Raw genomic sequence first — 20,242 nt, 5'->3', positions numbered from 1 at the left:
GTGCACTGGGACTTGGGAGGTTTGTAAGGACTGGGCCAAGCAGCAGGAAGTGGAAGTGGGAGGAGACCCCCACCCCTGCCTCTGAACCCTTGAGACTCTCCAGCTTGGTTAACCCCCTACTTCATAAATACCAAATAGATAGTAGGTTCTTGTTCTAACTTTATAGCTCTTTATGGTCTAATCACCAGAATTGAGGGAAATTGATGCTAAACAGATTATTCAAAATACAAATGGCTCCAAAGTCTATGCTGCTTGGCAGGTTTCTGAACAGAGCCTTGAGAGTCATCTCATTGGATTCCATGGTCTAGGCAGGGCAGCCGTGGGTTCAGGTTGCTTTCAAATAGTTGATACCTCCAGAATGATGTTGGTTATCGATAATGGAAGAGTAAACGACATGCTATTTAAGAGCAAGAACTCTAGAACTAGTACATCCTGGGTTCAGATCCTAGTTCTCCCACTAGCCAGCCGTGTGATTGTAGGCATGTTACATAACCTCTCTTTGCCTCAGTTACCTCCTATGTAAAATATGAGTACCTGATGCAGATTAAGTGAGGTAAAGCTCAAGTGCTTGGCTCTCTCTGCCACTCAGAATATTTGCTCAGTAAGTGACAATGATGATATTATCAATATCCTATTTTGGTGAGGTGCTGGGTTGCCAAGTGAAGATCAAGTTAACCTCTCCTGGATGGGAACTGACCTCCCATGTCCCAGCAGGCTCCATATCTGCTCTCCATGGAGATTTGGTACTAAGGATCATGCAGACCCCTGCTTGGCCACTGGAGTCCACTTAGTGTCCCACGAAAGGAGAGTGAAATCAGAGCTGCAGAGCCTGGAGTCCCTGGGGACACTCTGTGGTGGTGTTAGAGGATGGGGTGGTTTCCACATTTCCACTCATTTTCCCCCTTTTAACAGAGCGCTCTGAGTTTCTGGAACGGGCCCGATGCCAATGGCATTTACCTTTATTTAATCACTCCATAGACTCCTCTGTGAAAAGTGGGGTAATTAGGCCCCAAATATATCACCTAGAGACTCATTTTAACCACCCAAAATAAAATCTGGATCCCAATTTCAACAGAATTACCAGGTTGTTTTCCTTCCAAGAACTCCTGACCATGGTTAAGCTCCTGGTTGGTTCTCCCAGTGGATGGCTGTCCCCAACACAGGGAGGCAGGAAGCAAGGTTTTCTGGGGTCAGTGTGACAAGCCGGGGAACTTCCCCTCACATAGTCCTGAGACCCTGAAGACAGGACCAAGTCTCTCAACAGGAATCTCAGGGGGCTGGGCAGTTCCTTTCTCAGCAACCAGCTGCGAGACTGTAGACACAAGGCTTCATCTTCTGGCACCAGCCAGTCTATGTCCTAAAGGCAGGAAGACTGACAAACCCCTATGCATTAGGACTCAAGAGGATAGCCACACTCCTTGGGAAGGATTCTGCATCAAACTTTGTTTTTATATTTTAAGTTTCTCAAAACTTGCAATCTGTGTCCCAGTATGCTTGGTAGCATATTCTTCTCATCATGGATGCATAAAGCCCTGGTACGTCTCACATCTGGTAACCGCCAGCTTGCATCAGATAGAAACCTCCCCTAGCAAAATTTAAGCTCTCTGAAGTCATTTGCTAATTTTCATTTTTCTTCTGCTCTTAATTCCAACCGTCCTAAAGGAACCAAGACTCTGGAGAAGAGAATATTGATTATATGAGAGCTTTTGGACCTGGCCAGGAAAAAAAAAAAAAGGAACATCTATGATTTCAGTCAATGCATAATATTTGAATGTGTCTTTCACATATCACTGTCTGCCCATTGCATACCCTGACAGACATCACTAATCAACTCAGAGCTTTTTCCCACTGAGGCCAGATGTAGCCTCTAAATCCTTCTCAACACAGTACTACAGGCAGCTGTTGCCAATCATCCAGGGTTGACACATGAGGCAAGATCTATGGTAGGTCCCTGACTTGGAAGTTTGGAAGAGTGGGAATAAGACCAAATCAGGAAACTTAGACATATGAAAAAGATCATAAAAATGTTGCAGTTCACGGCACTGAAGAAACCAAGGTCTAGAAGGTTAAAAGTGTAGAGAGACAGAGAGCCAATTCTCTGCAGTAAGCATGTGGAACTCTGCTCCTGTCCTTACTTATCCAAAATGCCCTGTCTATCAACCCAGCTGTCTTTCTCAGCATCAAAGTCAAGTTCTTGGTCACTTAGGTCAAATGACTCTGGCAAAGAGAGGGAGAGAGAGCGCCAGTCACGTAAGAGGGTTTTGCTTCTGGTTTTTGTACAATTTCCTTTAACTCATTGCCACTATCAGTGATTCATTGTTCAGGCAGGTGATCTACAGGACAATCAGGAGTGGTCATTACTAGCAAATGATAGCTACAAGCACAGAGCGCAAGAAGCCATCGGCCGGCCAGATGGCTCCTGTGGTTTTTAATAGCGAACACCTCTCATCACGATGTTCCTGCTCCTGCAGATAAGAAAGGGTCAGTATTCAATCCTACGTAACGACATAACAAGGAGAGTAGCAGCCTGCTGCCCTGCCCCCACTCGAGGCCTTGTTAGGATTTTGAAACTATTAGACACGTCTCGGGCGTTTGCCATAAATATTGATTGTTTAATATTCCAAGCAATGGAGACTAACCAATAAAAATCACATCTGGGAAAATTAAGAGTGGCGGGTGGAATGGGGACCTGCCCTTCCTGACAAATTTCAATTCGAAATTAAATTGGGGCCTTCAGCGCTAAGATAGGGACTCTTGACCCCTGAGTAATTACTTTCCAACATCATTTCTGTTAATTTGGAGGAGATATTTCTATTCCGGGAATCTCTGGAAAGGCCTATTTCGTGAAGATGAAGCAGTGTCTGAGAAACACCTGCTTGCAGTTCCCTTCGGTGACAGGCACAGTGCCGTCCTCGGTGGTGGGCTCACTCCAGGCTGCTCAAAGCCCCACTCGGCACTCTCTTCCTTACACCAGCAGACTCCAGAGTCATTGAGACAAACACCACAGCTTGCAACCTAGAAGCTCTGCAGGCTCCTGGTGGGCCCCAGGAACAGGGACATCTGCACAGGCAATTCCTTCCCTGATATTGGTCCTCGATACTAAGGGAACATGTATGGAATATGAAATATGGCAGCGTTTCCAGGGAACAGTGCACCCACTCATTCACTCACTAGTTCATTTGCTCAGTGAATATTTATGGAGGTTCCCCACTATGCCAGGCCCGCCTCGTACTTGGTGCAGAGGATACAAGAGAGGAAAACACGGCCCCTGCCCTCAGGGGGTCCCAAGAATGTAGCAGGAGAACAAAACCAGAAAATCATCCTACAGCATGCTCAGCACAAGGACCTGACCTTGCCCTTGGGCTCCAAGAGCCAACAGCAAGAGAGGGTGCTGGGGCTACCTCCGGCCCCCACTGGAGGGGTAAGAGCAGGGCACCAGACATGGAGGGACCTGGGAGTGACCACAGGGCCAGGCAGGTGAGTGGAGGGAGGGGTCAAGGTTGCTGTGGTTCTGGATCCTGGATTTAGAGGATGACATGTGGCACTTGCAGAGGCCTCAGGGGACTGGAGATGAGTCAGTATTAGGGACAGCAAATTTGAACACATCCCACCAGAGAAGGACTGGTTTCCTTGAGGGCCTAGCTTATTTATGAGTCTTTGTGCTGAGGATGTAAGGGGTTCTCATAAAATGCTGGATTCACAAATAAATGTGTGTATGTGCAAGGAACCCACGTGCAAATGCTTCTCCTGTGGGCTGCCACTCTGAGGAAGTCTAGTGTCAGCCCATTTCAGAGAGGAGCAAACCCTTCAAAAGGCTTGTGGGATAAGAGAGGAGCAAGGACAAGCTCAAAGATAAAAACAACTAAAAATATAACAGGCAGGTGACATGAAAGCACCATCGATCGTCGGAAAATGCAAAGTAAGCCCTAATGAGACACCATGCCAGAGTGGTCATGAATTCCCTAGGATTGTTGGAACCCAAAGAGACAGCAGCAATAAGTACTGGAGAGGACATGAGTGAAGCAATGACTCATGGGCTTCTGGTGGTGACAGTCTAGCGGCGCAGCCCCTGGGGAAAACAATTTGGCTGTTCCTTATAAACACACACTTCTGGTATGCCTCAGCAAGCCTCTCCTAGATTTCTACCCAACAGAAATGAAAATGTGTTCAATAAAAAAAATCCATAAATGTTCACAATGGCATGGCCAAAGCGGAGGGCAGCCCAAAGGTCCATCCACGAGTGAATGGGTGAGCACGCTGTGGTCTCTCCATGACATGTGGCATCAATCAGCGACACAAAGGGAGACGTGTGATACCTCCTAAACCACGAGGAACCTCAAAGACACCGTGCAAAGGAAGTAAGCCAGACCCAGAAGACCTGACCCTGAAGGATCCTCTGATACGAACTTTCCTGAAAAGGTAGATGGTGAGCAGATGATGCCGATGGGCTCTAGGGGAGGCAGTGTCCAGGCTGCATGGCAGCAGGGGTCAGGGGCCGCACAGCCAGAAACATTTCCTAAAACTCATCAAAATGAATATGTTCCATGGTTAGATTCTAATATAAGTTTTTCCTCGATGAAACTGTTATTTAAAAACACAAAGGCAGAGAGAACAGTGAGGTTCGGACCAGCCTCCTAAGGGCTGGCCTCTGTACAGGACCCTGCAGACGAGGTGGGATGTCAGCAGGTTGAGAAGGCAGACAAGAGTTATGGGCAAGGAAGGAAACACGGGCTGCTCTTGGAAGTGAGAGGGTGCCAGGCACATAGGAGTGATGTCTAGGCCTCTTTTTGCTGGACATTTGAATGGAGAAAAGTAGAGAAAAGTTTAAAAAAATGGTTGTGGCTGGACCAGATTCCAGAAGCTGAGACTGGTCAAGTGGATGCTTTTATGATGTCATCTGGCAGACAGTGGGGAGCCAGCAATCATTCCAGAGGAGGGGAAAGACAAATGGGACAGCAGCCAGGCTTGTGTGCTGCAAGGGCCAGTGGCCAGGGCAGAGCACTCGCTAAAAGGCTCGCAGACCTAGAGGTGGTGAGTATGGCCAAATGGGCATGGCTCACCTGTGTCCATGATGCAAAGGAACAGAGAGGCTCATTGTACCAGATGGAAAAGAAAATAGCAGGAGACATCACTTATTTAGTGATTTCTACAATCTGGGCCCTAGTTTAAAGAATTGCTGCTCTGGAGGGAAGAGCCTGCCATGTACAGAATGAGCCAAATGGATTGATGATCATCTTTAGGTTTGCTGCAAAGGAAAGGAATAGAGATTAGGGGAGTTACAAAATGCTGGTCTAAGGTGCCTTACGAGAAGTAGGGGCAGGTAAACGTGTTCTAAATAAGAGACTTCCAGGGTGGAGGGACGATGAGTGAGACAAATGACAAAGACAAGCGTACAGGGCTTTCTGGCCCAGGAAGGCAGGAGGGCCTGGTGTGGCTGCTAGTCTAGGCAGAGGCCACCACTCCTTTCTTTGTTCTTTTTAGTAGTGCTGTGGATCAAGCCCAGGGCCCCCCCCCCCACCAGCAAGTGCTCTACCACTGAGCTGCACCCCACTGCTTCCATAAATGTCCCCAACACACACTAGGCACAAAGACAGGCCCAAAGAGGTAGAAGATGGTTGCACTGGGGCTGCTTCTTGGGATCAGTCCTCCCCTGGCTACAGTTAAAACAATATGCACAGCCTTCTGTTCTGGGTCCAGGAAAAAGGACTGTGGGGAATTGTCCTTCAATGTCCCCAAGGCTGGCTTACCCCAGGCCATTGAAAAGCAGAGAGCCATTCTGCTTCCTGAAAGCTGAATGCAGTTGTTTGGGGGAAACATATAGTTGTTTATCAACACTTTTAAAAATTAATAGCCAACACTGAAAGGCCAGGAAATTTCATATAAAGTGGGGAGGTTTTAGCTTCTCTTGAGCAATTGGGAATTCTATTCTTGCTGTGGCCCTACCCTGCATGGCACCAGTTGGTCAGAGCTGAAAGGCACTTGTCCTTGTTCAACGTTAGTGGCCCTGGATTTGCTCTTCACTCATTCATTTGCTCCTTCATTCAATGAGTATTTATTGAGCACCTAGTAGGTGCCAGGTGCTGCTGTGGGATATGGAGACACAGCAAAGAGCAGCCTGGGCCTCATAGTCTCACAAGGAGAGCAAGACAATAAACAAAGTGGTCTGTAGTTCAAGGGACGTGCACAAAGAAAAATAAAGGAGATGGAAGAAGGTAGAGAAGTGTCCAGTATCCAGACAGATGATCAGGGCAGAGGAGCCTGTCTGGTCAGCTGACTCCTGAGCCAAACTTGATTAAAATGAGAGAACAAGCCCTCGGACAAGGGACAGCAAGTGAAATTGGGTCCCCCGTGAGGGAGGAACAGAGAGAGAAATGAGCACAGGGCAGAGGGTGTCCAGGCTCACGACAGTTGGAATTTTGTTCTGAGTGGGTTGAGGAGTGGTTGAGTGGGTTGGGGAGTGTGGTGGGCATACTCATTTGTGAGGTTGACTGGCCCCTACAAGCATCCAGATGTTTAAAGCAAGCCGGACAGAGGCTTACGGTTAAAGACAGGTTCTGTGTCTAGGGAGGGAACATAAACCAAACTCTGAGCAGGAATTTCCTGATCTGCAGAATATGATGTTTGTGCTAAAGAATGACCCCAAACTTAGCAGTGACCTTGAATTAACTGCTATCTATGGACAGTCCACACACAGGGAAGCCACTCAGAAAAGCAGAACCCTGGGCCTAGATTCCATCTTGCCAGGTGAGAAGGTTCCCAGTGGCCATGTATCTGGAAGCTTCCATCCGGTTCCCTTACAGAAACGTCCTCTCACCTCTTTCTTTACCAGTAATGTCACACTCCGCTGACATACACAACACCTTAGGCAAATCCTAGGATGACTTTATTTTGGCGACTTGAGTTAGTGCCCATAATCTCCCAACTCAGACAGGAAAAACCCAATCCTTCTCTCCAAAACAAAGCGACGAGCAGCCCTGATGTTTAACATGAACCCCATGCCCAGACGGCGAAGAGCGGGCGACATTGGATACGCGGAAAGCATCTACTCACAATCAGAACGTGATCCCGGCCCATGGTGATGACTGTCCGGTTCACCGTGCGAAGCAGCTGGACCATGATCTCTTGGATGTGGTGGTGGGTGAAGGCCTGCAACAGAGACATCTGTGTGACAACCAGGCATGATGCCCGAGCAGCCCTTCAAAGACCCCGGCAAGGCTGGGTAGACCTGGTGATCACCACAGCACTGCCACTGCCAACACCAGCCTGTCCCCTCCTGATCACCGTTTGTCATCGTCACATCTCTACCCCACTGACACGGGCATGGTGCCCCAGGAGCTCCAACAGTCACCTTGAGTAGTTAGTGAAGGGGAGCTTACTTAGGCTTGAGAATCAGGACTTTGAAAGTACTAGCGGTGTGGCGCTGGCTGGGTTAGTAACTTCTCTAAACCTTGGCTTGACCTAACCTGGAGTAAGGAGGGAATTCGGCCCAGAGAATTGGTTGCTCAGCACTGGAGAAGCTGAGGGACCAACAGAAGGAAGCCACTGCCACCCTAGGCTGCAGGGACTAACAGGAGGCAGTGTTCCTGGAGACCAGGGTGGGGTGGTGAGGTGGGCACTGGGACCACTGGGGGCACTCCTGCAGCTGAAGTCACACCACCCATGTTGGGGTGGAAATCTGTGGTGCAAGGGTGTAACATACACAGGGTTCCACCCACTTCAAGTGCAGGCCCCTGAGCTTTCTGTAGGACTTGCTGGCGCTGGAGCTTTTGCTGTGGTAAGCAAGGTTTGCATGCACATTCATCCACACCCTCAGACTGCGTCACCAGCACCACCCCTAGACAGCTTCACCCCTGCATTCCAGTGAGGGTGAACATGACCATGTGGGAAAGCCTGGAACTTTAGGTTCAGAAGCACCTGGTCTGACTTTCAACGCTGTGCAGCCTCACTTAGCATTTAACCCTCCTGAGCCTTGACTTCCTCATCAACAAAGCATGGAGCTTGTCCTGAGGCCCGTATGAACATAAAAGTGACATATGCAATTCTGAAAAGACACACGTGCCCAGTTCCCCTGAAGGAGATTCTATAGATCTAAAATAGAGATCAGGCATTAGCAATTTCTGAATTTTAGGGACTTCATTCTGATAGCTGAGCACCATGGGCACAGGCCCTGGGAAGCTCTGGAGATGGAGGCTTGAGTTTGGGGAAGGCTCTGTCTCCAGGAACCAGCCAGAGCCTGACCTAAAGAAGGTGCTCAGTCAATGGTAGTGCCATGGCTCCTCAACGGGCAGCCTCTGCTGCATCCAACCCCACTGAACTTTTGTCTCTTCTGAACCAATGGAAGGAAACAGATTCACATTTGGAAGAGGATGAGAAGAAGAAAGATGGGCTAATTACTTAAAATGTCCTCACCTCCCAACATCTAGAGATGAATCACCTAAGCTTGCTTTCTCTTTCCGCATCAAATTCATTTCTCTGGCACTTTGGCGAATCCTCCATTTTCCAGCCCATGGATCCACCAGCAAAGCTCTGCCAATAGCTTCTGCCAGAGCACACACATATTTTACCGTAGGAGTTCTTGAGCTCCATCAGCCCAGCAAGACCTCAGTCCTCCTCCTGCCTTGACCCCCACCACCCAGGTCTTTCCATTCCTGAGGCTCAGGGTGGGGAGGGATAGCATGTTTCTGCACTCCTTGGCTAAAGGCAAACCCTCCTCTAGACTTCCTTCTTTATTTGTTTAAGCCTTTCGATGAGTTATAATATTCTCTTTCTTGAATTATATAAATATTATGCTCATGGTTATAATAGCAAAAGGTGGCATTCATGAGTTCTTGCTGAATTCCTGGCACTCTGATAAGCACGTTACCTGTTTTCACATCAAAATAAACAGTATTGTGATTTCTATTACTTAAATGAGGAAACAGAAGCCCAGAGGGGTTAAGTAACTTGCCCAAGGTCACCCAGAAAGGAAGTCCAGGAAGAAGGATTCAAATCCAGCAGTCTAGCTCCAGAGTCTGTTCCCTTCCCAAACTCACCCAGGCAGACTGGAACACGATCACACATCTCTGGTTGTTACTTTGGGGCTTCATTAGCCTCCTTCCATCTGTCAAGATGGATGGACTCTGTCTTCAACTGGGCCAGCTTCTAATTCCTTCAGTGACTTCTGATCTTTTCCCTCTTTTTCAGAAAGCCTTCAGTGCCATGTATTCATTACTCCTTTATCTTTCCTATTCTCCCTTTGCAATTTCATCAAATTTATATAATGGCTTCCATTTGATGCATTTTTTCCCCCCAGGATTACATCTCTTCCCTTACCAAAAGAGATATTAAAACCCCCCTTTTCCTCTTGAACTCCTGCTCTTTGCTACTTTTAAATCGCCACTTCTTCTTAGTCCAAAGAGGAGCAATTAAACTGGCTCAGGAAATTTGGTACTTAAAAGTGGGAAAGCATCCATTTCAATTCATCTCACTCTGAAAGCTCCCAATATAGGAGGAGTGTTAGCTACGTGTTCTGAGATCAGACAGATGTGAATTCGAATCCCAACTCTTCTCATTTGAGCTGGGTGACCTTGGGCAAATTGCTTTTCTTCTCTGAGTTTCATTTTCTGCGTTTATAAAACATGGGCAACACTAGAAACCTCAAAGGTTATTGGTTTACAGAATAGAAGATGATGCAGAGAAAGTCCCCAAGACCAAGGGCCAGGGCACAGTGAGCCTCAGGAAGGACCGTCACTCCTTTGGTTGGCATCAGCATCCTGGCTGGGCCTGCAGATCCCCAACATGTAGCAGAAAGTGCAGCACAAGGCGAGGCGTTCAATAAACTGTGGGTGATATGAAGATGTCGCCCAAAGAATGTATAGCATATATGCAAATGGAAAACTTTCAAGATGATAAACCTGCGCCCAGCAGGAAAAGTGCAGTCACAAATCACCCACTGTTAATTGCACCAGTGAGAGGCAAGTGGAGGAAACTCCTGGGAAGTGTCCTCAGGGCCCCAACTAAACGGTGGCTTGTAATTGAAATGACAAAATCAGTCTTTGCGTTATGGCCGCAGCAAAGGAATTAATCCACCCAACCTAAACAGGCTGCAAATTGCAGCAATTTTTTTCTTTTAATGATTGTAGTCTATGGTCTTTGGAAGGGGATCTCAGGCTCATGCCTGAGCCCCGTCCACAGGTACCACAGCAGGAGAGCTGGCTGTGGGCGGGTGGGGAGCTGGGATGGGGGGGAGCCAGCCCCAGTGTCTTCTTGGCACCCTAAGCCATGGAATTTTCTAGAATAAAATTCAAAACTCCTGATTATTTATATTTTCAGAATAACAATCAACAATGCCAGGGATGGGATGATTTTAAGTACAATACAGGATTTCAAAACACTGAATCAAATTATATGAAAGGCATGTCCTTTGCTCTTATTTTTTTGCCATCCTTCTGATGACATGGGTAGAAAAATCTCCATTTGGTGTGGACATGTCTCTAAGGTCTCTTTAGTTCAGGCAAAATCCCCTTTGGGGAGATGAGGTGCTGGGGTTGGAACCCAGGACCTCACACAACAAACCTCCTCCCCCCCCCCTTTTTTTTTAACAGAGAGGGAGGCCCTCATATGGGAGCAGACAATGGGCAAACCACATTTAGTTAGAGCCTAGTAACAATGATTTCTTTTCACTGTGTTCATTTTTTTAAGTTATTTATGCTTTTGACAAGTATGCAGTAAAAAGATCCAAAACTTGGAAATAAAGCAAAATGAGGACTTCATGACATTTTAATGGAATGTTTCTGATAGACCCTACGGAGGAACCTCTTGCTAACCATCCACAACTGGTTAGAAACCAGAAATTTTATAAACGGTTAGCTTATAGAAAAATAACAAAGTTTTATGTTTGCTTGCTGGCTTGCCAAAGGCTGTCATATTATTGCTCAGTATCCACTTTATCTTGGACCTAATGACAATTATGCACAAGTATCTTCACTCCCACGAAAAATGAAGGCACTCAAACACTTTTAACCAGCTCATTTGCTGTCCCGATGGTTCCCGAGCTTGTTAAATTAAACTTGGACGTGGGTCAGTATCCAATTGTGTGAGATGGTATTTTTAACAATTTAGGGAGTCAATTTTTGTACGAGTAATGCTGACTATATACAAGCAATGATATAAAATTTTGTTTAACTTTATGAAAGTGGTAATATATATACAGTTTTTAAAATGTATTCTCTGAGGTTCATTTAAAACAAACAAACAACAACAAATAAAACCCAGCAGTCTCAGATGCCCTCCTCCCCAGAGGAACTTCTTTGCGTATTTCATAGTCATGGCAGGTATATCTTGATTTTAGGAACATGTCACCAATGCTTGTACTACTCCACTTCAAAACTTTTGTTTGATTTAGTGCTGTTATCTATCAACTGATTTAGTGCTGTTATCTATCAACCATAAAAGACAAGCAGTTCAGCTGGGAGCAATGGCACACACCTGCAATCTCAACAGTCAGGAGGATGGGGCAGAAGGATCACAAGTTCAAAACCAGCCTCAGCAACTTAGCAAGGTCCTAAGCAACTCAGTGAGACCCTGTCTCTAAATTAAATACAAAATTAGGGCTGGGGATGTGGCTCAGTGGTTGAGTGCCCTTGGGTTTAATCCCTGGTAGTGAAAAAAAAAAAGAAGCATTTTGCTTCTCCTGACCCTCATCAGGCATACCCACCCATCCCATAGAGTTATAGTATAATCTTGGTTTGATTGACACTTGAGTATTTATAGGAGTTTGATTATGTAGATGCTATTCTCATGCAATGGTAAAGTACGAGGAATCCCCACCTCCTAAACAACTTTACTCTCACCCACAAAAAAAAAAGGAATTGAAAAAACTCTGAAACCCTTTTAGTTCTCCTGTGCTCTTTTGCATGATTCCCCATTGCCTCTTCTCCTAATTTTCAAAGTTCCTTCTGCCTATTTTTAAGTCTTCTTCCTCCAAGAACCTGGTTCCTCCTGGTGGCTCTTGTTTGCTCTGAGCTCCCTCTGCCTCCTGTGAGTGCTGCCCCGGCCCTTCCTCCGTGAGGCTGTGTTCTCTCTGTACCCACCCTGCAGTGTGGGTGACGTGACAGCTGACTGCCCACTCAGCCTGGTTGTCTGTGACCTTCCTTGCAGGGTGATCTGGCTGGGACAGTTAGCTAGAGAGACTCAAATACCAATATATGGCAAGTCTTTCTTCTTGAGCTGGTTGGATTCCACAGACAAGAATTCTCCTATTCCCTGCCCAGAGGCCAAGTCCTGGCTGCCAGCATGCGGAGGTGGAGTGGAAGGACTGGGTTGGAGGTTTAGACTCCAGAATCATCCTAGGAATGGAACCTGGCTCTGAGTTATGGAATCCCTGCTCTTGGTGGTGTCCGGTGTCTCCAAGTCCAGACTCCCTCTTTTTATCTGTTACATAGAATAAACCTCCCAAACTCAGCTGCAGGCACTTAGACTGCTTCTAAGTCCCAAGTTTTTAATTCTGCAAACATAGTAATTGTTTCAGTTATCATTAACCGGGGTGGGGTTCCATATCGGGACAATGGGACCAAACTGGTTGGCTGACTGACTTCGAGTTCTCTTCTGTATTGATCTCCCCTTCTTCACCTTCACCTGCACGGGAACTGGATCCTACTCCTTCTGGAATTTTCTGGGGACTCTGCTTTAGATTGAATGGGTTCTCAGCAATTTCCAATGCTGGATCACAAATCGCTTTTCTTAGATCTACTAAGTAATTTAGTAATTTTCACACGATTTTTAAATGTCTTTTAAAAACTAACCCTTTACTTCTTTTTTTCCAGTAGGTTTTCAAGAAGGAGCAAAACATGTGCCTATACATACCATCTTTATGGGAAATTCTACCTCAAGTTTTTGTGTTTAAATATCTATAAGTTTATTTGATTTAAAGTATCAAAATCATATGACAATGACAAATAATATAAAAAGTGATTGCGTTATACAAACGCCTATGGTTTTGAAAAGAGTATTTGTGCAACTCCTACTTTATGGAAAGAAAAACTAGTTTGGGGAAAGGGTTTACACAAGGTCAGGTGACCAGTGACATGTGACAGGTAATGTCATCAGAGCTAGAATAAAAACCCAGTTCTGCTGAGTGGGCTGGGGTTGGCTCTGCCCTCACTCCAGCATGCAGGCCACCAAGGCCCTGGGCTCATGCCCAGGAGAAGCCACCTCCTCCACCTACTTTTTCACTGGGCCTTTTCCACCCTAAGATGAAGGTCATAAGGTCACATCTACAGCACTATACCCAAAGGCCTATTTTATTTAACGAAAAGAGAAATCATGCATATTCTGACCATGAACATGACTGTAATCCAGTCACTGCTGTTTGTGTTCCACACAAGAGGTGTTTTCAATTTCTTTCTTATCTTGAAGGCACTGCAAACACTTACCTAGAAAGAAAATATGTAACTGCGAAAAGATAGCAGTACTATCATCTAAAGCAGTTGTGCTCTCTTCCTTTGGCCCCTAGAGATAATGTGATTTTTCATGAGTTCTGAGTTTAGCGTCTGGCTCCTTCCTTCCTGTTTGAACTAGTTTCTGTCCTGAAAGACCTCACTGGACCAGCTGTGATCCTCTGCAAGTTGCAGAGTTGGCCAAGGTCACTCAGTGCAGTAGGAATCAGGGATCGAAGAGGTCAGGCAGGGGAGTACCACACCCCACCTTTCTGGCTCTCCTCCTCACCATTCCCCAGGCAGGACGCAGGCTGTGCCTGAACTTGACCAGCCTAGCTTCACACCAGCCGTCCATAGGAGAAGAGAGCTGGAGCAGTTGGCAAAAGACCAGGATAAAAGGAAAAGAAGACATGAGTTCTGATTCTGCCCCTGCTGCACCTGACAAAGTTAGAGGTCTTACTGTGTGCTGAACACTGGTATCTTGTGATCCCATTTAACTTTTGATAAAACCCTGGGTATGGAACAGGAAAACTGGAGCGGTTTAGGGTAATAACTTGCCCAGGAATGATCCACTCACAGGAGGCCAAGCTGGAACCCAAGTTGAGAGCTGCCTAATTCTGAGCTCTTTGCTCATGGGAAGGGTGGTGCTGCTGGTGGATGGGTGCCTTGGGCCCTCAGCATTCCCTCTAAGAACCATTTTCAGGGCTATGAAAAGTGAAAAGAAAAAAGAGAGGAAGAAGAAGAAGAGGGGAGTAGGAAGAGGAGAGGAGGAAGAGGAGGGAGGAGAAAAGGAGGAGGGGAGGAGGAGGAAGAGAAGGAAGAGAAGGAGGAGGAGGAAGAGGAGGAAAGGGAGGAAGAGGAGGAGGAGGGTGGGGAGGAGGAAAGGGAGGAGGGGGAGGAGGAGCTAAAGGACAGAAAGAAAGAAAAAGCCTCTCCTTGCACAGAGACTATGCAGTTGCCATTCACTATATTCTCCTTGTCTGCCGTTGACCTAGATCAATCTTAGCTGTCTGAGCCTCAGTTTCTCCAGCTTTACATTGGACATAACACTGCCCATAATATGAAAACTGTTTTTGAGAAACTGTGGTAATTCCCACACTGATGGCTAAATTTTTTTTGTGAGCTTTTACTCTGCCATGTCCTCTTCTAAGTACTTCACATACCTTAATGAGCAACCCACCATGCTCCACGCAGGGCTGCCCATGGTACACACAGTCCTGGGGGTTATGCAAGCCCCTGCTGAAAGTAGGGAAATATGTCCATTATTACAAATTATGGATGAGAAACCTGGCTCTGGCTCTGGTCATACATCATATAAGTGCCAATGCAAGTCCCAGTCCAGGCTTCCTGGCTACAGCCCAGGCTTGCCATGGCCAGGACTTCCAGGTCTAGGGTCACAGACGACCTCCAGGTCTAGAATGGGGCCATACTTTACAAATAGCAGATCATTCTGAAAATCTTCCCAAAGAACATCATAAGACACACATTTCTGTTCTGAGCTGTTTATAGCAGTATTGTACTATTTATAATGTCTATATGTAGCAAGCAAGATAAATGTCCTCAAATCAGGAATCCCATCATACACCTGATGGTTGATCCACAAAATGGAGTAGAGGAAAGGGAGACAGAGCTTGACTTGGAAAGGGATCCTTAATGTAATCAGTAAGAGACCTCGGTGCACTGTTTATAATATAATCCCATTTATTTTGGTAGATATTTTTCTCTATACAAAAAGTCTGAGGAAATGATATCACTGAGCCCAGGGGGTGGGAAAGGAGAGGGAGAGATTGGTGTTAGAGCAATAATTTTACTTTCTATGGTTTGTTGGGAATTTTCACAATTATTGTGCATGATAAAAGCAATAGAACTATTCTCTGATTAGAAAGTAATGAAAGTCTGTCTGCAACAAGAAGGAACCTTGTTCACCAGAGACTTTATGGCTATGTCCCAGGGCCTATAGCCATATGCCTGGGAGGGGGGTTGAATTCTGGGGATGTGGCTGTCCACTCACTCACTGTCCTGAAGCCCCGCCCCCATGCTGGGGCTATAGACATAACCTGGTGCTCACAAGCTGGGTGGCTGTTGTCAGTGTTATTAAACTGACAGAAGAGAACTACAAAGTAAATGAGTTAACATTTTTTAAAAGGCACAACTATGTAATTTTTATTCCATTTACCAAATACTTTTAACTTCCATTTCCTGGCAGATGAAAAAAAAATGTTCTTAAATCAACCATAAAAAAAAAAGAAACATAACAAAACCTCTCACGTTCAACAATAACACAAATCTCATATGCTTAGAGCAAAACATTGTTTTTATTCAGATCTGTATGTTGCTTTGTGAGGACTTTCATTAAAATACACTGGGAACTCCAACCTGCAGCCTAAAGTAAAAAGAATTACAGCTCCCAAAGTCTGTAAGCCCAACATCTTAATGCTGAAAGATGAAGAGTGGTGGGGGCTACTCAGGAAGGTGTACCTGGGAGATGCTTCACTTGGGGTTTTTTCCTTTGAAACAAATCATTTATGGGAATTGCATAACAAGACACAGATAAAGAACACAACCAACATTTGCTAAATTAAGCAAATTTGCTTACCATGTGCGAGGCAACATGTCATGAATTTAATATTTTTTATCACAATGTATCTGATGAAAACCCTGGGGATAAGCATGACCCTATTGTAAGGCCCTCTGGACCCTGATTTCCTTCTGAGCTCCCTTCTCCATCTCTCTCTCTCCTGCCACTGACAACCCAGGGTTTCTTCTTCCTGTATTTCCTTTTGCTTTGCGTCTGTTTTGTCATCTTATGTGCAATAAGATCCATCCTAATGATTGTCATCCTTGGATATTTACTGAGCACATTATACATTCCAGGTGCTCTGAGTGCATGAACCATCTCATTGAATTCTTCAGTTTTGCAGATGTGAAGCACTGGGGCTTCCCACATTGCAAATGAGGGAATTCAGAGATGACATGGCTTGTCCAGAGTCATAGATAGCACTGTAGGTGACAGAGCTGGATGGGAATCCACATCATCTTGGTGGTAAGGTTCTTGCATTGGGTACTAACTTTTTATAGCAATAATTTATTACTGCTAGATATTATACAGGATAAAGGCAATAGAACTATTAAAATATTAAAATATAAGAAGGGAGGTAAGAGTCCATGAATCAGGAGTCCTATCATAAAATGATGGTTTAGTCACACCCTGGAATAGAAGGTGCTGGGTATGTTTGCCCAGGGCCCTGCAACTCCAGGCTCCTTCTCAGGAAAAATGGGTTCATCCACTTTAGAATCTTAAACTGTTCCGCTCACCCCTGTTTCTTAGAGCTCATTGGACAAAGAGGCAGGCTCTAGACAGTCCTGCTTTTGAAGGCCCATCTCACATCATATGTCAATGATGTGGAAAAGAAAAGTTCCTCACCAATAAATGTAATCCAGTTGCCTAGGAGGTGGCTGTAGCTGACTAGCTGATACACTGTTCATTTTGCAAATACTTAAGCAGCTGTTAATTTCAGTTCTGCATTTTTTCCTATTTTGGCATCAGCTAATCATACGAAGCTAAAATACCCGTAGGCTGTCTTGGTTCTGTATCTAAACTGTACTAAAATGTACCTGTCAAACCATCTGGTGCAAAGGGCACCAAATGAGCAAGTGGCCCTGCAGCACCAGACTCCTTGAGGCTTTTACTGCAGAAATGGGAGTCTGTGAGCTATTTGTAGCATTTGAAAAAAAAAAAAACTTAACAAAAACTGGACACTTACTTCTTGTTAGTATTACTGCAGGGGCAAGTTAAAATGCCAAGAGTCCTTCTTTGCATAAGAACAAAGTAAAATTTAGGTAGGCAACGTGTTTAACTCCACTGGTCAGGAAATTCTGAAAACTTTCAGAAAATTCTGGTGCTTACATAGAATTAATCTTTGTTAATGAGTGAGCAGATTTCTTAATGTTTAACACCTGCTGCTTGTTTGGGAGACAGCAGATTTTAAAACATGCACTTGCTGGGCACAGTGGCACATGCCTGTCATCCCAGTGACTGGGGAGGCTGAGGCAGGAGGATCTCAAATTCAAATCCAGCCTCAGCAAAAGCAAGGCAGAGAACAACTCAGTGAGACCCTGTCTCTAAATAAAACACAAACCAGGGCCGGGGATGTGGCTCAGTGGTTGAGTACCCCTGAGTTCAATCCCTTGTACCAAAAAAAAAAAAAAAAAAAAGAAAAGAAGAACTTGAATTCATGGACAGAGAGTAAGAAAAGGACTACCTGGTGGTGAAGTCCCTGGGCACCATTTATCTAGGAAGCCATCTAAGATATGGCTTCCCGGGCCCTCTAGACCCTGATTTCTTCCTGAGCTCCCTTCTCCATCTCTCTCTCCTGCCACTGACAACCCAGGGTATTTTCTTCCTGTATTTCCTTTTGCTTTGTGTCTGTTTTGTCATCAGACTTCATCTTATAATCCCAGGATGACTTCAGTCATAAGCAGGGTAGGTATCTGCGGAGACCAGCATGATTTTTCCCACCCCACACATACCTGTAGCTCATTACCATTACTTGTATTTCCATTGACAGGACCTCATTCTTTAACTTAGCCTAACTCTCTCCCATTAAAATGGAGTCTTGAGTGAGTGATCCAGGATTAGACTATAAGCTCCTCGAAGGCAGGAGGCTACAATGCACACTGTCCCACCTGTCCCCCTCACACTCCTGAGCAACACCAGTGAGCTCCCCGAAGACAGGGATTAACTCTGCCTCACTATTGTGGCTTCAACACCCAGCAAAAGAAGCCGACACAGAATCAAGCATCACCATGATCTTATCAAGTGAATGTCGACTCTAGAGGTTAGTTAGCTGAGAAAGCTCATAGGAGGTGGAGAGTAACCTGGGAAGTGTTCTTAGGTGAGGAAACAGGATGGAGACTCTGGAAGCTTCTTGGCATGGATTTCCTCAACTGCACTGGGACACAGCTTGACCTCACAACAGAACAAGGGGTTCTTATGGAAAAAGAGTAGCCAAAAATGTATAGGATCTCCTACTTTCCTTCCTACAGTGATGTAGCCCTAATCATCCCTCCACCCTCCAGGGGACAGGGACATCAGATGGCTCACTCAACAACTGATAAGGTTTCCTCAGCAGGATCTCCCCAAATCAAAACTCCACTGTCCCCATGCTTTAACATGGACTCTTCCTGCAAATTCCTTCCAATTTGGGCTGACATAAAACCAAGCTTGGGGACATGAAACGTCCCAGTGTCTGTACCTCAGCCGGGATTCAGCTGTTCCCATTAACTCATCCACCTAGGGGCTGATTATGCCAGAAACTTTAGAAAAGTCACCAGCAATAAGGGGTTTTAGAATCTCACCCTTGGACTTCTTTTCCTTTGACAGGAAGGGATGGAAGAGGTATGTCAATCTCAAGTTCAAGAGACTTGGCCAGAAAAAGCCTCCAAGTCTGAAGAATAAATGTGTATCCTCTGATCCAGGCGTGCAGCCACCCACACACACTGCTCTTTCACTTTGGACTGGATAGAATCAAAGCCCTCCCCAGAAAGCAGTCTCTATTAAGAACAAGCCACAGAGGAGCTGTGTCCCTATCCATGGTCCTGAAAATTTGCTGAACACTCTTTTCTTTTCATTATGAGAGGTTCTCCCTCCCAACCCCCGTCTCTCTGTCTCTCTGTCTCTCTGTCTCTCTGTCTCTCTCTCTGTCTCTCTGTCTCTGTCTCTCTCTCTCTCTCTCTCTCTCTGTTCGTATTTCTTTCTTTGAAAGGTGTCATTGAACCCAGGGGTGCTCTACCACTGAGCAACATTCCCAGCCCTTATTTTTTTATTTTGAGAGAGTCTAAGTTTCCAGGCTGACCTTGAACCTGCCATCCTCCTGCCCCGGCCTCCTGAATCACTGGGATCACAGGTGTGTGCCATCAACATCTGATGTATGTTTCCATTTTAATGCTCAAATATCATACATGATTTTTTTCACTATTTTCTAATTGTAACCTGTGATTTCAACATATTTTAAAAGTTCTATCAGATTTTTAATCCCACCATCCTCAGCCAATTCTTTCTGGAAAGTTTAGGCTGTGAGCTCCCACTTCCTCCTCTTTCTCTGACCAACCTATACATCTCCACTAACTGTGGGAGTGGTAAGTGTAGTTTATTTTTCTTCATTTATTCTGAATTTCCCATTTGATCTATGGTTTCTGGGGCATTTCCAGATGAAAAGAAGATAGCCACCCCATTTCCCAGTCTCCACAATATCTTCATGGACTCACTTTAATCCATGGTTCTCATCCTTGCATGGCCAGGTGGTGAGCTGGGCAGCCGTTCCTATCATGTCTGGCCACTTTGATTCTCTGCCAGCACACCCAGCCTAACTAGTTGGTGTAATCAGTTCATCTTGAACCAAATCCACACGTTCATTCTGGGCTCACATTAAGGGTTTCTTTGAGATGAGGCTGTAGCATCTGAAAGTTGCCATCCACTCCCAGTTCTGAGATCCAGGGGGAATTTGGATCCTTGGGGGCTGCCTATACTGCAGGCTTCTGTTCCTCCCCAAGCCCCTCCCTCTCATCAATGAGGTGGCCCAGAAACTATTTAGTATAATTCAATACCTCCGGAAACATTCTCTGAGCACTTACTTCAACCATCTACATGATTGCATTTTTAGAGTGAACTGGGGATTTTCTAAGTATATAAATACATTCATGTCCAGGGTCCACTGCAGATCAAATCTAAATCTGAGTGTGATCCCTAAGGATTGCTTTTTTTTTTTCTTTTGAATACTCTCCAAATAAATTCTGATCTGCAGCCAGAGTGGACTCACTGTGTTCCA

General features: G+C 45.5%; 1 protein-coding gene across 1 annotated transcript in view; it reads right to left on the bottom strand.

Moving 5' to 3' along the window:
* The window catches only part of Dock2 (dedicator of cytokinesis 2), a 406,997-nt gene that overhangs the window by 223,387 nt on the left and 163,368 nt on the right, over positions 1–20,242 (bottom strand). The window contains exon 27 of the mRNA XM_005334135.5: positions 7,051–7,146. Within this exon, the coding sequence (XP_005334192.2) occupies positions 7,051–7,146 (96 nt within the window). The remainder of the gene's footprint in view (positions 1–7,050; positions 7,147–20,242) is intronic.

The sequence above is a fragment of the Ictidomys tridecemlineatus genome, chromosome 1, assembly GCF_052094955.1.
Source record: "Ictidomys tridecemlineatus isolate mIctTri1 chromosome 1, mIctTri1.hap1, whole genome shotgun sequence".
NCBI classification, from domain to species: Eukaryota; Metazoa; Chordata; class Mammalia; order Rodentia; family Sciuridae; genus Ictidomys; species Ictidomys tridecemlineatus.
The sequence above is the reverse complement of the archived record's forward strand: the minus strand, read 5'-3'. Positions and strand labels throughout refer to the sequence as shown.